This window comes from the organism of the source record quoted next, unplaced genomic scaffold (genome assembly GCF_019419815.1).
Source record: "Pyrus x bretschneideri cultivar Hongxiangsu unplaced genomic scaffold, Pyrus_bretschneideri_v1 Contig2, whole genome shotgun sequence".
NCBI classification, from domain to species: Eukaryota; Viridiplantae; Streptophyta; class Magnoliopsida; order Rosales; family Rosaceae; genus Pyrus; species Pyrus x bretschneideri.
Genome location: NW_025999501.1, coordinates 368,955 through 383,929, shown reverse-complemented (window position 1 = coordinate 383,929; position 14,975 = coordinate 368,955). Strand labels below are relative to the sequence as shown.

The 14,975-nt window shown below is 33.9% G+C and overlaps 1 protein-coding gene across 1 annotated transcript; it reads left to right on the top strand.

The window, feature by feature from the left end:
* Window positions 1-8,168: 8,168 nt before the first annotated feature.
* LOC103936002 (WAT1-related protein At4g08300) lies at window positions 8,169-13,660 on the top strand. The gene is made up of 7 exons (XM_009345839.3): window positions 8,169-8,478; window positions 8,818-8,880; window positions 9,064-9,180; window positions 11,538-11,775; window positions 12,283-12,441; window positions 12,546-12,697; window positions 13,052-13,660. The coding sequence occupies exons 1-7, from the start codon at window positions 8,279-8,281 to the stop codon at window positions 13,212-13,214; spliced, it is 1,092 nt and encodes a 363-aa protein (XP_009344114.2). The 5' UTR covers window positions 8,169-8,278; the 3' UTR covers window positions 13,215-13,660.
* The last annotated feature ends 1,315 nt before the right edge of the window (window positions 13,661-14,975 follow it).

Here is a 14,975-nt window from a genome sequence, read left to right as displayed (position 1 = left end):
ATACAAATTAGTAAGAGTGGGCTAATGATGCATAAACAAATGATGAGGATTATATACCTTTATACTGGATAGATCCAATGATAGTTGACAGGACTAGCAAGCAATGCCTCTTCGTGCAAGTAAACCATCACGTGGATCATGCTTGTGAAGAAAGCTAGAGGGAATATCATCTCAAACTTGCATAGGACTTGGACAATGTCATGGCGCAACTGCTTAATGTCCGTTTTTTGCAACGTTCTTGCCGTCAGTTGGGAAAAAAATCTAGATAACAACATGATTGGCTTCATAACATCTTTCGACAATAGGTGTTGAATACCCACAAGAAGTAGGCGTTGCATAAACACATGCTAGTTATGGCTCTTTAGCCCAGCAAATTTACCCCCGTCAACACACGCAACGCGCGATATTAGAAGCATACCCGTCAGGAAACTTTACAGATGATACACACTTTAAAATTTTTTGTTTTGTCATTATGTTTCATGGAAAAAAATACAAGATCCCTTGTGGCTTTATCACTATCCCTATTCATCCATAAACCTCTCCGTATTTCCATTCTTTCCAAATCAAGGCGAGCTTTGATCATGTTCTTTGTCTTGCCTTCGATAAATAGAATGGTGCCCACCGATGTGTCAAATACGTTCTTCTCAACATGTATGATGTCGAGTTTATATCTCAATTTGAGTTTCGACTAATACGAGAGCTCAAAAAACGTAGGCTTGTGCGTCCAGTTCATATGTGTAGAGGTTTGATCATACTTACTGTTTTCCCAAACGGAGCAAAATCCAAGCAGTTAAGTTGTTCCAAAATTTGATAACGGGACCATTATCTAGGTCTGAGGCGATACTCTGTTTTGTCGTCGAACTCTTTATCCTTTTCCCGCCACTCGTGGTCCCATGGCAACCATCTTTGATGATGAAGGTTACAAACTTTTCTGGTGTGCCCACCAGATGTTACATCATCCTTACATATAGGGTATGCCATATAACCTTTAGTGCTCCACCCAAAAACCATTGCATATGCGGAAAAATCGTTCACAGTCCACACAACTGCTACCCGCAAAGTGAACATCTTCCCAGTGGACTTATCGTACGTGCGCACACCATTTGTCCATAAATCCTTTAACTTATCAACCAACGACCTTAAGTAAACATCGATTGACCTACCATGATCCTCAGTTATCAAAAGAGTCATCATCATGTATTCTTTTTTCATACATTTCCAAGGCGACAAATCATATGAGAGTACAAACATCGACCAAATGATGTGGTGTTAGTTTAGAACCCTAAACAGATTGAATCCGTTAGTGGTAAGTCCCAATTTAACATTTTGGGGATCAATAACAAACTCGAGGAATGTTCGATTGAACTATATCCACACCTCCCCATTTGCAGGATGCCTTATCACATTGTCGTCTACTTGTTTTTTCTTTATGCCATCTCATGTTGATGGCAGTATACGTCGACATATACAATCAATGCAACCTAGGTTTTAGGGGCAGATAACGCACGACCTTTTGTGGGATCTTAGTCATTTTATTCTGATATGTCATTTTGAATTTCGACTCATTGCATACAAGGCATTTATCCAATGCTTTATTCTCTTTGTAGAATAAAATACAATTATTTTTGCAAGCGTGACTTTTTTCATAACCCAATCCAAGACCATTTAACACCTTTTACGCATGTTTATGGCCTTTCAGCAAACAATTGTCCTTTGAAAACATTCTCTTGAAAATCCCAAACAATAATCGAAATAATGGTTTGACATATGATACTTTATTTTTCTGTGCATTAGTTTCACAATAGCTGTAAGAACCGAAAAACTTTCGCACCCCAGGTATAACTCTTAGTTGGCATTTTTTAATAGTTTTTCATATTGTTCGAACTCTGCACTGTCCATTAGTGTAGGCACATCATCTTCCCCTTCTTGATTGGTGTTTGTCGATGTAAATGGAAAAACATCATTTATAATATCCATGACTTGTTCATTAGGATCCACAATAGGTTCAACATTTTCCATTCTTATGGTGTTTGAAGACGAAGCATTGTCTAATTGTTCGCCATGATGGTTCCAAGTATTATATGTCTCAATCATTCCATTCCTTACTATATGAAATCGAACATTTTCAATTGTCTCCCTTAACGTGTTGCTGCACCTCCTACAAGGACATCGGATTCTAGTTGCACCCGGGTTGTGTGTAGGTGCAAAGTCAATAAAATACTCGATTCCATCCAAGTATTCGTCTACGCATATATTCGGGTTTTGTTTCCACGTTCTCTCCATAATACTTGCAACCACAATAATAGTACAACAATCAAAAGAACTTCATACAAATGATAATGTGACCTTATGCCTCTAGTAAGGGCCCTATCCCACTTGGGAATGCATAGTTATGTCACGTAATTTACGACTACATCAGATTAGATTTCAACATGGATGAATTTGGGCAGCATCTCGGTACAGTTCTTCAAATGTACGATGTAGATACAAAATACCTATATGCACAACCGAAACCTACAGAGATGTACGAAGTAGATTTCAACATGAAGAACGTACAAAGATGACACTGAAATCTCCACAACCGAAACCTAATCATGCAACCATAAACTATGTGCCATAACTGTGCATTCCCAAACTGTCTAAATAATGTGACAATTCAAGAATTAATTAGACCACAGTCATACTTTCACATCCATGTGCGAAATCCAACTAATCCTCGAACGGGAAACTAAGTTTTACTAAAAATAAAAAACAAGTACGAAGTTAATTTCAATTAACTCCATACATCACAACACATATTTGTACGTCACATACAAATTTAACAACATAATATAAATATAATTTCACAACACAATATAAACATAATTTCACAACACAATATAAACATAACAACATTAGTTCAACATAATTTAATTAATTTGATATTTTTAAAAAATATAACGAAGAAAATACCTTCTCAATCGTTCTCCAGCAATCGCTAATCACACACAATGTCCCTATAGACAACGAAATTCATGGCGTCAGTATGAATTTACATTAATACTTTTACCCTAACAAAAAAAAAAAAAAAAAAAAAAACTTACCAGGCGCACCGAGATAGCTTGATCAACCTAGAAAAGAAGATGGAGGGAGTATTAGATGATAAAATTGAGAGAAAATGGAAACGACGGATTGAGCAAAACCTAAGGGGATGAGTACAGAGGCAATTTTTGTTCACTTTACCTCTGCACAACCTGAATCTTGATTATGAAGTTCATTTTTGGACGAATGATTTTGTGCGACAAACAAGATATTCATTGCGCAAATGACCTTTGTGTGACGAAACCTCTGTTAGTTGCTTAAAGGTCATTTGTGCGACAAAAATAATGTATTCGTCGCGCAAGTTTACCATTTTTTTATTTTATTTCCTTTACTTTATAATTTATTCTTTTCAACTGTGCAGCCTTTGCACAATCTGAATACAGATTAATTATAAAGTTGACTCTTGGATGAATGATTTTGCGCAATGAGAGCGAAATTGGTCGTCGTGCAAACAACCTTTGTGAGACAAAAGCAGTTTGTTCATTGCCCAAGTTTACATTTTTTTTTTATTTATTTCGTTTACTTTATACTTTATTCTTTTCAACAAATTGCACGAAGAAAACATGTATCGTTGCGCAATGCATATATTTGAACTTTTTTTTAAAGTTTTTCTATTTTCTTTTTATGTAATTTAAATTTTATTTTAATCTAAATTTAAAAAATCAAACCTAATTAGACATTAAATTAATTACCAAAACTAATTTACTAGCCCAAATACAAGTTATAATTAATGTAATTATTAAATACTCATCCATATAACATAAATTTATTAATTAAAATGAATATAAAGTCCACAAAATCTTATTTAAACAATTTTTTTTTTCTAACAATTCAACTTCAAGCCTCATCCGCCTTTGCATCCCACAACACATCAAACTTCCACTGCCGAAAACGCTACCTGAAAAGCCCATCCAGATGCTTCCGTTGCTTCTCATCGGTTTCGTTGACATCTCAATGAAGCTACATTAATGCCAATAACAATAAATACATTTTAGAAAAAATAAATATACCTTATTTGATACAAACTTACCGATAACTCCCCCAGCATGAACTTCTTCAACTCCTCAGGCACCTTTTTCCAATGCTTAAACTCGGCAGAACATTCCCTTTGCACTAAATCACGAATATCATAAATAAGTTAGGAGTATGCCTCAACCATACTTTTGTCTACAAAGTACGGCAATTGCTTCCGTCGATACCTCTCTGAGCGCACTACAAGTTTCTTTTTGCCAGAACCTTCTCCAGAATCGGTGAAACAAAAAACTTTTGAAATTTAGGTTCTCAAACTATGTTTATATAGGAATAGGAACCCTTTGTGCGACAAACACATTGGTTGTGCAAAGGCATGAGTTCATCGTGCAAACGCGCCATTACTGCGCAATAAATGGGATCGTTTGAATGCAATCTGACCTTTTTCTTGCCCGACAAAAGAAGATCTTTGTCGCGCGAAGTGTGCTTGTGCGACGATAGTTTCGTTGTGCAATCTCTTTAGTGACGACATAATTGATTGTAATTATAAAGTTTACGTAAACATAGATATCTATGTTTACGCAAACTTTATAATTACAATCAAAATTTTAGTTAACTATTTATTCTAAAAAGAAATATTACCTTAAATATTTATTCTAAAAATAATTAATACCGTAATCCATTCAATTATTTTAAAAACCAAACAGGAATTAAAACATAATTAAGTCCAAATACATATATAACTTATAAAAAAAATCTTTCAATTTAAATATTGTCCTTAAAAACATAAATTTAAAACTACTATTTCTATGGTCCTCAATTCCGCTCGATATCATAACGCCACCAATTGTAACCTCCCTCCAATGCATCCTCCATCAACTTCTTCAACTGTTCATTTGTATTTTCATCAAGAGTATACTTACATTGTTACACATATATGGAAAAAATTAATTCCACCATATAACAACAAATTTCACAAAATTAATTATTGATTCATCAACAATATACTTACTAATAATTCATCCATCACTGCCTTCTTCGCATTCTCGGGCACAAATTTCCAAGAATGCCACTTAGCAGAAGGACAATTATTCCGCATGGCTACAGAAATCGCATGCGTGAACTCAAAATGTTCCCTCAAATCATGCGGTTTGGCGTCGCGCACACTTTGATCCTTATTTTTTTCCTCCATCCCGGCACGAACAGAATTGTGAAGAACAAGGAGAAAATAATTGTGAAGAATAAGGACAACAGAAGCGCATATTTATAGGAAAGTTAGAGCCTTTGTGCCACAAAGCCTTCGTCGTGCAAACATGTGTACTAAATGCAGTTCTGATTCCTTTGATTCACCTGCAGTGAATGGTCGTGACGAACCCCTTGTCGCGTAAAGGTCACTTTTTCGTAGCTCAAGATTTTCACGCCAAAAAAATTATCTTGCGTTTTTCTTGCTGACTTTGTGCGACGACGACACTTGTTTGTCGCTTTAGGTATTTGTTGCGCAATTTTTTTTTCTTTCTTTCCTCTCTTTTTTGTGCGACGACACTGTTTCTTTCGTCATGCATGTGTGACAAAATTTCCTTCGTCGCACAAAATCTCGTCGCGCAAGCTGTATTTTTTACTAGTGAATGGCATGTAATTTCTAGTAATACAACCAAATACACATGTTTTACATGTTTTCTGTTTTATTTTCTCTTTGCAATAATTATTAACCACATTCAATTCTCTTTTCAAAGATAGTATCAAAGATTTTAAGGTGGGATTCCACCAACATGATTTAAAATTTTCGTGGAATCCAAACACGAAACCACCATCTTTATATGTTTGGACTTTGTCTACCCAAGTGTTCTACACTCATCCAGGAAAAATAATGAATACTGTGAGTTTAATATCTACGTATATGAGTCATTGGTGTTAGCCTAATAGTGAGGTTGAATATATAGGGCACTGTTTGAAACTCACCAATCTAATTGTTTCCTCAAAGACCATCTTTACTAATAATTATCTAAATTTGAAATTATTTGACCGTTGGATTAAATGATGATAGTCATAAGAAATTTGAAAAATTGTATTCATATATTTTCTTCACTATAATTACATGCATGTCTTAATGATTTTGAATTTGTCTAATTTTTTGCAAGGATGATCTTTGGATAATGTACTAAAATATAGATGGTATGATCGATGATAAAAGTTATGAAATGACCACCACAAGATGTCCCTCAAATAAAATTATTGAGGGATCCTTAATAGAAGGGGAATATATATATATATATATATATAAAGTAATTATAATGGAAATAATATGTGGGCTACATATATAAATATATATATATATATATATATATTATACCTACCTGTATATTTAAGTTAAAAATACATATTGCACCTAATAGTTTGATTAATTATTTTTTCTCTTCCCATGGTGGTACATGATATGGTTGTTAAGCTAGCCCAAGGCATATTAGATTAAACCCAATCAAAGGGCTAGTATGTTCTTGTTATTGCATGAATATAAAAACAAGAGTAAACACACCAAATTTGCATAAAATGATAAAGGACATGCCCATGTACAATTTTGGTGATGTGATCTATAGTTTTGTGTATTAATCATTGTTAGTAAAATAAGAGATATTTCATTAAAAATATGTATGTGTATTATTCAGAAATTATCTAAAAATACAATGAAATGTTCGACCACATATAACATTTTAGTATTTATTATCTGAAATTTTAATTTATTTTAATTTTACAGTAATGATTATATGCGCATATAGTATGTGAATTTTACATGTAATATTAAAAAAGTGTGACAAATACATGTACTAACGTCAAAATTATGTACATAGATGTATAATTTGCATATAGGGCTTTGGTTTTAAAAAGTAAAGTGCTTTTACAATACCACTGAGTGTATGAAAAATGAAAATGTTTATAAAATATACGTACGTATATACAGATATATATTACTAACTGAAGTATCAATATTTTGCAAGGCCACGTACAAAAAAAAAAAGAAACAAATAATAATAATAATAATAATAATAATAATAACTAATAAGAATATTAATATTAATGCGGGAATAAAGAAACAAGTTTCTAACCTTAATTAGTTAGAAAAAGCGATGGAAGTAATTTAATTAACAATTTTGTGTAGTTTGCAATAAATTAATCAAGGAAAGAATCAATTTAGTGGCTTGTTCATAAGCCAACATGCATGAATGTGGAGAATAGGTTTTCGATTTTTGCCTTAATTTGTGGCCATACAAAATAAAGAATCATTAGTGTCTTGCTGATTGGCAAAGTTATATAATTAAAGTAGCATGAAAAGCTTATCTCTATAAGAAATTTGGCTGAGTACCTTAACCACGTTTTAGGGATTTTTTTTTAGGAGACATAATTAAAGATGATCAACGTGTAGTGCGTACCCTTGACAAAACTTACCGTCTATGTCTACTTGATGAATGAGATTTATTAATGGGAGAAATTTTATAGCATGATAACTGCCAGACTACAACATATTGTTATTATTCATTTATGTTAGAACACATATTTTCATAAAATAATATTTATTATTTACTCAAATGATAACTTGTAAATTAGTAACCCATGTCACACTCAAATTTTCTCCCATTTATTGAATTTGATCATCCCGTAAAACGTCCCCAAGTATGGTGAGGTAACTCGACCATGTCTCAAGTACTTTAATTAATATATTAAAGTGGTGTCCACTCTTCATAGCACCCACTTCTACTATACCCAAGCACCGCGTAAGTTTAGCCTCCTGCATGTATCATGCTGCACTCAACCAAAATGCGATTTGGTGTCAAGGAATCAAATCCCCACTTCCAATAAATAAATATGAAAAAAAGGGAAAGCATTATGTTTACAAATCCACTTAATTAAAATTCTAGTTGCTTGTTATGTGGCTGTGTTTGATGTATCCACACATTATACACGCGTACACACAGGGGGAGAGAGAGAGAGAGAGAGAGAGAGAGAGAGAGAGAGAGAGAGAGAGGTTGAGTGGTTTGGACATGCACGTATCCTTTTGAAATATGGCCGGGCTGCTGTCTCTTTATTTTTGCTTTTGAGGCTTATAAGAGGGACATTTCTCATCTTAGTGTTGGCATACTCTCACAAGTAAATCAATCAGTGGAGTGTGTAAGAGGAGTAGAGAGAACGACGCTACAGCTAGTACTAGCTATAGCGACAGCATACAGAATTAAACATGGGAGAGTCGAAGTTGAGTTTATTTCTCATCAAGATCAAGCCTTACTTGGCTATGGTCTCTCTTCAGTTTGGATATTCAGGCATGTACATCATTAGCATGGTCTCGTTTAAGCATGGCATGAGTCACTTCGTTCTCTCGGTTTATCGTCATGTTGTTGCCTTCTGTGTCATCGCACCCTTTGCCTTCGTTCTTGAAAGGTCATCTCTCTCTCTGATTTATTACCTCGTGTATCCATAAAATACACGCATGCATATATGCATAAGCGTTTGACGCTCAAAATACTTGTTACAAAAATGCTTAATCTCCTATGTTGTTACAAATTAAAATAATCCATTATTAATCTGTAAGATTGTTAATATGAATCATACAATATATATATTTAAACAAAATTTACGTGTGAGTTTTCAAATTACTAATTTGACAACAAATAATATGCCAAACTGTGTGGTAAAATTATTACATGTATATATATATATATCATATTTCATTTTTTGCCCTCATAATTTGACCACATTGTTTTTACCTCTTTTTTACAGGAAAATAAGACCGAGAATGACACTCCCGATATTCCTCCGAATAGTTCTGCTTGGTTTTCTTGAGTAATGCTCAACTTTTATTTTTTCTTCTTCTAATAAACAAGTGAAATTTGACACTAGTTTACACCAAAAAACAAAAGCGAATAATAAGGTGAAAGTACTGCTTAAGGGGTAAACAAAATAACTTGTAGATTATTGCATGTACAATCATCATTTATTAATATGATAATTAGCATTTGAATACAGGCCAGTTCTTGATCAAAACTTATACTTTTTGGGAATGAAGTACACCTCAGCGACATTTGCATCTGCTGTTGTCAACGTCCTTCCGGCCATTACCTTCATAATGGCACTTTGTTTCAGGTAAAAGTTAATAATCATTCCTGCACTTATGCATGCATGGTTAGCATTTTTAGTGCGCTTATGCAAACAAATAAAAAGGTTTAGGTATGTTTGGGAGACAACACATTGGAAGGCACTACGGGGAATTGGCATATACTGTTCCAATCACATTGTGCCACGTCACGTCATGTGTCTAGAATGGTTTTTCTTTAAAAATGAGCAATAATAAACTCTTACAAAAAGTAATGCTACACTTTTTAAATATTTGTATTATCATTTGTACTACCTTTCTAATGGAGGTAGGCTTATTAACACATATGGATCTTATTTTTATTAAAAAGATGATACAAATGAGGTACAAATATGTGATAAAAGTAACATTTTTGCTTACAAAAATGACACTAAGTTGTAATAGCAACGAAAATGACCATGTTGAATAGTTTTGGTCACAAAAAGACGGGGTTACCCCTTTACTTAAATTTTAAATTTTAGAGAAGCGTGTTAATGTATCTCTTTTCTCTCTTTACTAGTACACATAAAAAATATAACGACAACACAACAATAATATGATAATAATATTATAAATATGTTGTAAAGGTGTTATTTATGTGCATTTCCTTATTTTTCTTCCTCTTATTTCTGCTCAAATCATGATCGACATGACTCTATCATAATTCACATAACATGAAAGAAAAAGATTCATCATTAGTTTGTAGGAGATTACTACGGAAACTCATGTATGACATGACGTAAGCCTTGCTCGTGGCACTCTGATTAAAGGAAAATTTTTAAGGAGTTTTAACAAAATACTCTCGGTATTGTTCATTTTTAGTGAAAAATCATATTTATACTTTTTTCTAGTACTATTTACTATATCTTTAAAAAGGGCTTTTCATTAAAAGGGAAGTTTGTTTATAGACTTTTGGTTAGTTTTTTTTTTTAAATTTTAAGTATAATTAATTTTTGACAATAAATTAAAGGAAGTTTGCTGGTGCACACGAGGACCTAATTAAATTGGCTAAAATAATGTTTTGTTTTTTAAGGAAAACTAATGAAAAATATCTGAAAATTTTGAGTTTTAATGATAAAGACAAAATAAATGGTAAAGTGAATAGTACCAGGAATGACTTTTTAGTGTAAAAATATGATTTTTCGTTAAAGTAAACAGTACCAGAAGTTTTTCGTTAAAATTCCTTATTTTTTATCTACACATAAGTTTGGATCTTTCTTCACGTAGAGCATCTCATGTATCGCAGATCAATGACTCAAATCTTATATGAGTCCAAATGGGAGGCAAATCACTTCTAACGCACTGGAGACTTAAAGTCATATTTGAGTAGTATAAGATTTGAGTGTAAGATGGATCCCAACCGGCAAGGAAACTTTTTATTACACTAAGAAAAATAAGATTGAGTTTTGAGTCCAACCACCTTTAATGCACAATTTTGAGTTTAGACTCCAATCTTTTCTTCTCCAATTCAAAGACTCACATCTTAGGACTCAAAATATAATAATATAGAACTAAGAATCCTTTGCATTAGAGAAGAAATTCAAAATACTCAAACCCACCACCTTTCTTTATGACTCAACTATAAGAATATAAATCTAACATTTGAGTGAGTCTTTGTACTGAGATGCTCGTAGAGTATCATTTTGTCAAAAGAAAAAAACATGGTAAGCTTGCTACAAGCTAGTTGATGGGCGAGTGATACTTCTCTTCTTAATATTAGTAAGAGAACTTGACATTGTATTGTGCATCCCTTAATTAACATTCCTTTTTTCTCTTTAAAGAAAAAATAAACTTCTTAGCTCACTTCCGTAAATAGAAAAAAGTGAACCAACAAGTTCGGATTCTTTGTTTGTGGAATACAATGCTAGTGTGATGTAAAAAGAACTAGCATTATGAGTCAATTTATGTTCCTAGAATAAAACATAAAAAAAGCTATATAATTTTACAAGAGAATTAGGGATATAAGATATTGTTCTCTTTCTTCTGATGTATCTATCGTCCATATCTATCCACAAATATAATTCCTCTCTATTTCCTATCTCACAAACTCTTACTAGTTTTGAGGTATAGCATGATAAGACTGATAGCTAGGTTTCCCAAGAGAGTTAGACATAATTACGTAGTCAAAATAACACAATGTCCAAATGTTATTTGATCAATAGTATATGATTTGTTCTCATAAACATTGCATGATACATTGATAATATCAAATACGTACAATCCTGTTAAGTTTACAAACATCAACACAATCTCATTCGGTTGATATTAATATTTTATCTAAATTAAAATCCCATTTTTAATAGAATAGAGTCCAAATTAATTAAAAAGTTTACCGGAGTCTTGTCCTAATTAATGTTTGAATAACTAGGCTAGAGACTGTGAACGTTAAGAAGCTACATAGCCTGGCGAAGGTGATTGGAACAGTGATCACAGTGGGAGGAGCAATGATCATGACATTATACAAAGGCCCCATTGTGGATATCATACGAGGACACTCACAGAGTCACAACAGCAGCACCACCGAATCCAGCGAACAGCATTGGATCGCTGGCCCCTTAATGCTCTTAGGCAGCTGCGGTGGTTGGGCAAGTTTCTTCATTCTTCAAGTGAGTACCTATTCACAATATTTGAAACGTATTTCTATAGATAATTAACATTTTGTTACCAGTACGATAAATGTTCTCTTGTCAAATTTTGAATTTAAATTATTAGTTAGGTTAACTGTTGTTTGAATTTGTTGTTTAGATTAATAGTCTGATAACATAAATATTTTGTCAGTGAATATAAGTTTGGCATATAGACTCTATTTGGCATGTTTAGTACTTATCAAACTATTGTCACATATTAAAACTACAGTATTACTCTATACACTCCCAAATATAGACGAGTCACACACATAGAATTGTGTTAGAAAGTATCATCAATGATATTTGTTTTGTGTGTCTTAATAACATTACTCAAATTATAATTCTACGTGATGAATACTTGAGATTAATAGTTTGAAAACGTAAGTAGATATGTCACGCTATCTATTAACCTCTCACAATTTCGTATATATTAATTTATATGATAACTAAGTTAATCCAAGATTTATATGTGTTACTATATATCAGTCCTTTACGTTGAAGAAGTACCCGGCAGAGCTCTCTCTCACGGCTTGGATATGCTTGATGGGTATGTTGGAAGGTGGAGTAATAACATTTGCAGTGGAACGCAAATTGAGTGTCTGGGTTATAGGCTGGGACTCAAGGCTCCTTGCTTCCGTTTACTCTGTGAGTACATATACAACGCTACACTCCCATAATTCACAATCTGGCCTTTGTATAACATATAATAAAATCATTTGACACGTTATATTACTCTTGTGAATGATTAGGGAGTGGTTTGTTCTGGGATGGCATATTATGTGCAAGGAGTTGTCATTAGGGAACGAGGCCCCGTTTTTGTGACCGCTTTCAGTCCCCTCTGCATGATCATCACCGCCGCTCTAGGGGCTATCGTTTTAGCTGAGCAAGTCCACCTCGGAAGGTATAAGGCTAAAATTCCTCTCTAAATTGAATAAAACTATTTGATCGTCTCTACTAATCATATGTTGTACTATCTCTCCAATTAAATAAGAAACTTGTGAGATGTATGACTTCCACCTCCACCAGAGAGATAATACAACCCATGAGCCAATTTCTTTGCTAAAAATATTAAAGACCTACACACCCTAGCTCACATGAATAATTGTCAACTATAGATGCATACAAGTTTTATAGTGAATCTTGCATGTACTATTAACAGCTAATAGTCGCCCATGCATGAATAATGCACAAAACAAAGGAATCATCATTTTTTTTTACTTATACTGCTGGTTGTCTCCCTTGTGCCTTGTCTCAGTATAATTGGAGCCATTTGCATAGTGTTCGGCCTCTACACTGTGGTCTGGGGCAAAAGCAAGGACCCTCTAGCATCAAGCGCGCCGTTGAAAGATGAGAATACTCGTAACCTTGAGTTGCCAGTGAGTGCCGATCATCACAATAGCATAAATGATCGTACCTGATCACAAGATTTCATTCCCAAGATTCCTAAACCAAAAGAATAATTAATTGATAATAAGGTCGATATACATTTCGATGTTTTATTTGATGTATTCCTGCTGATCCGTCTTACAGTTACAAAAAGGGCCATGAAAGATTTTGCACAAATATTTTCTGGAACCTCCTTAATTATGTCATGTTGTATTTTAGCTACATGCATGTATTAATTTTTGCGTTTTGATCTTATGCATCTTGAGAGTGAACAAAGTGGTCAATGTAATAGTTCTAGCCAGTTATATATGTTTGTTTATGTCTTAGTTCGATGTTCATCTTCAATTTCCCCTTCCTCCTTCATATGTACCTCGAATATTCCACAATTTTTTACAGGTGTGTGTAAAATGTCTGCATAGAATTTTGCTTCACATCTGTATGTACGGCCTGAAAAATATAAATTTTACTGCTTTATGGATCATGGGCTTCATTATGAACTACTAATAAAATGAGAAAGCTAACACAACCCTTAAGCAGTCCAAACCGGGTTACCTACATATAATAAATATGAACTCGGTTTTTGACTCGTTTTTACATAAACAAGTCTAACTCGAACTCTTTGAAAATTAAAAGTAAGAACCAGATGGTTTTACATCAGGCCAGGTAATACGTACGATCCGAATTCACGGATCCACTGACCCTTATACTTATACCCACCCCTAGAAGACTTTTAGAGTGTATCATGAATTTTAGTTGCAACACGGTCTAAAGTATATCTGTGGCAATAATGATTTATATAGTCACTATTATAAAAAACACTTTGAGCGATGTAGGTACCTTTGTCGCACAAAGTCAAAAATCATTGCCTGAAAAATAGTGCAACGAAACCTTCGTCGTGCGCTAACTGTCACGCCAAGGCAGTGTCAACAGGGTTTGTGCGACGAAGAAGAAACATACATCTTTCAAAGCCACTTTGTGAGATGCACATCTCTGCGTCGCGCAAAGTGGCTTCCCGTGACGTAGGGCGTGTGTCGTTCAAAGTGGCTTTGCACGACGTAGAGACATGCATCGCGCAAAGTGGCTTAGGTTGCTTTGCGCGACGTAGAGACATGAAACTGGCTTAGTGGTTTTGCACAACATAGGTTTCTTCTTCGTCACACAAACCCCTTTCTTTTTGTTTTGGTCAAAAATATTTTTTTTTCAAAATTTTTAATAAATATTGTAATTAAATTCTAAACAATAATTAATTAACCAAGGAAAAGTATTTAATTATAAAATATATGAAAATGTACATACAAGATGTCCGAACAAAAAAAGAAAAAACTGCAAGTAGTCTTCTAGGTTTGATACATCAGGCTACTTGGTATCGGCAACGCGAAGTGGCTTGGACGTCGAAGGTGGAGCAAGATCAGGTGCTGGTAGCAAGATTTAGAGGCCGGACATCTATATGGCTCGTACAATCAATGAAGCACTCACGCTTGGAGCAGTATATCCTGATAATGGGGGAGGCACATTGGTCACACTTCGACAACGAGTGATCAACCGTGACATTTATACACTTTATGAACCATAAAATTATAACATCAGAAACTAATCCTTTCTTGCATTTATATATATATATATATATATAAAGTAGTAGTGCAATGGTAGAAACAATACTAAGTGGGTGTTGGAAGATCAATTTGATGAAATATGTGTCGAAGTATCAGAGCATGACCATGCATGAGAAATCGGCTACATTGCCCACAAAAAAGATTAGGATTTAGGGTTAGAATATGAACTGATTTAGTTGG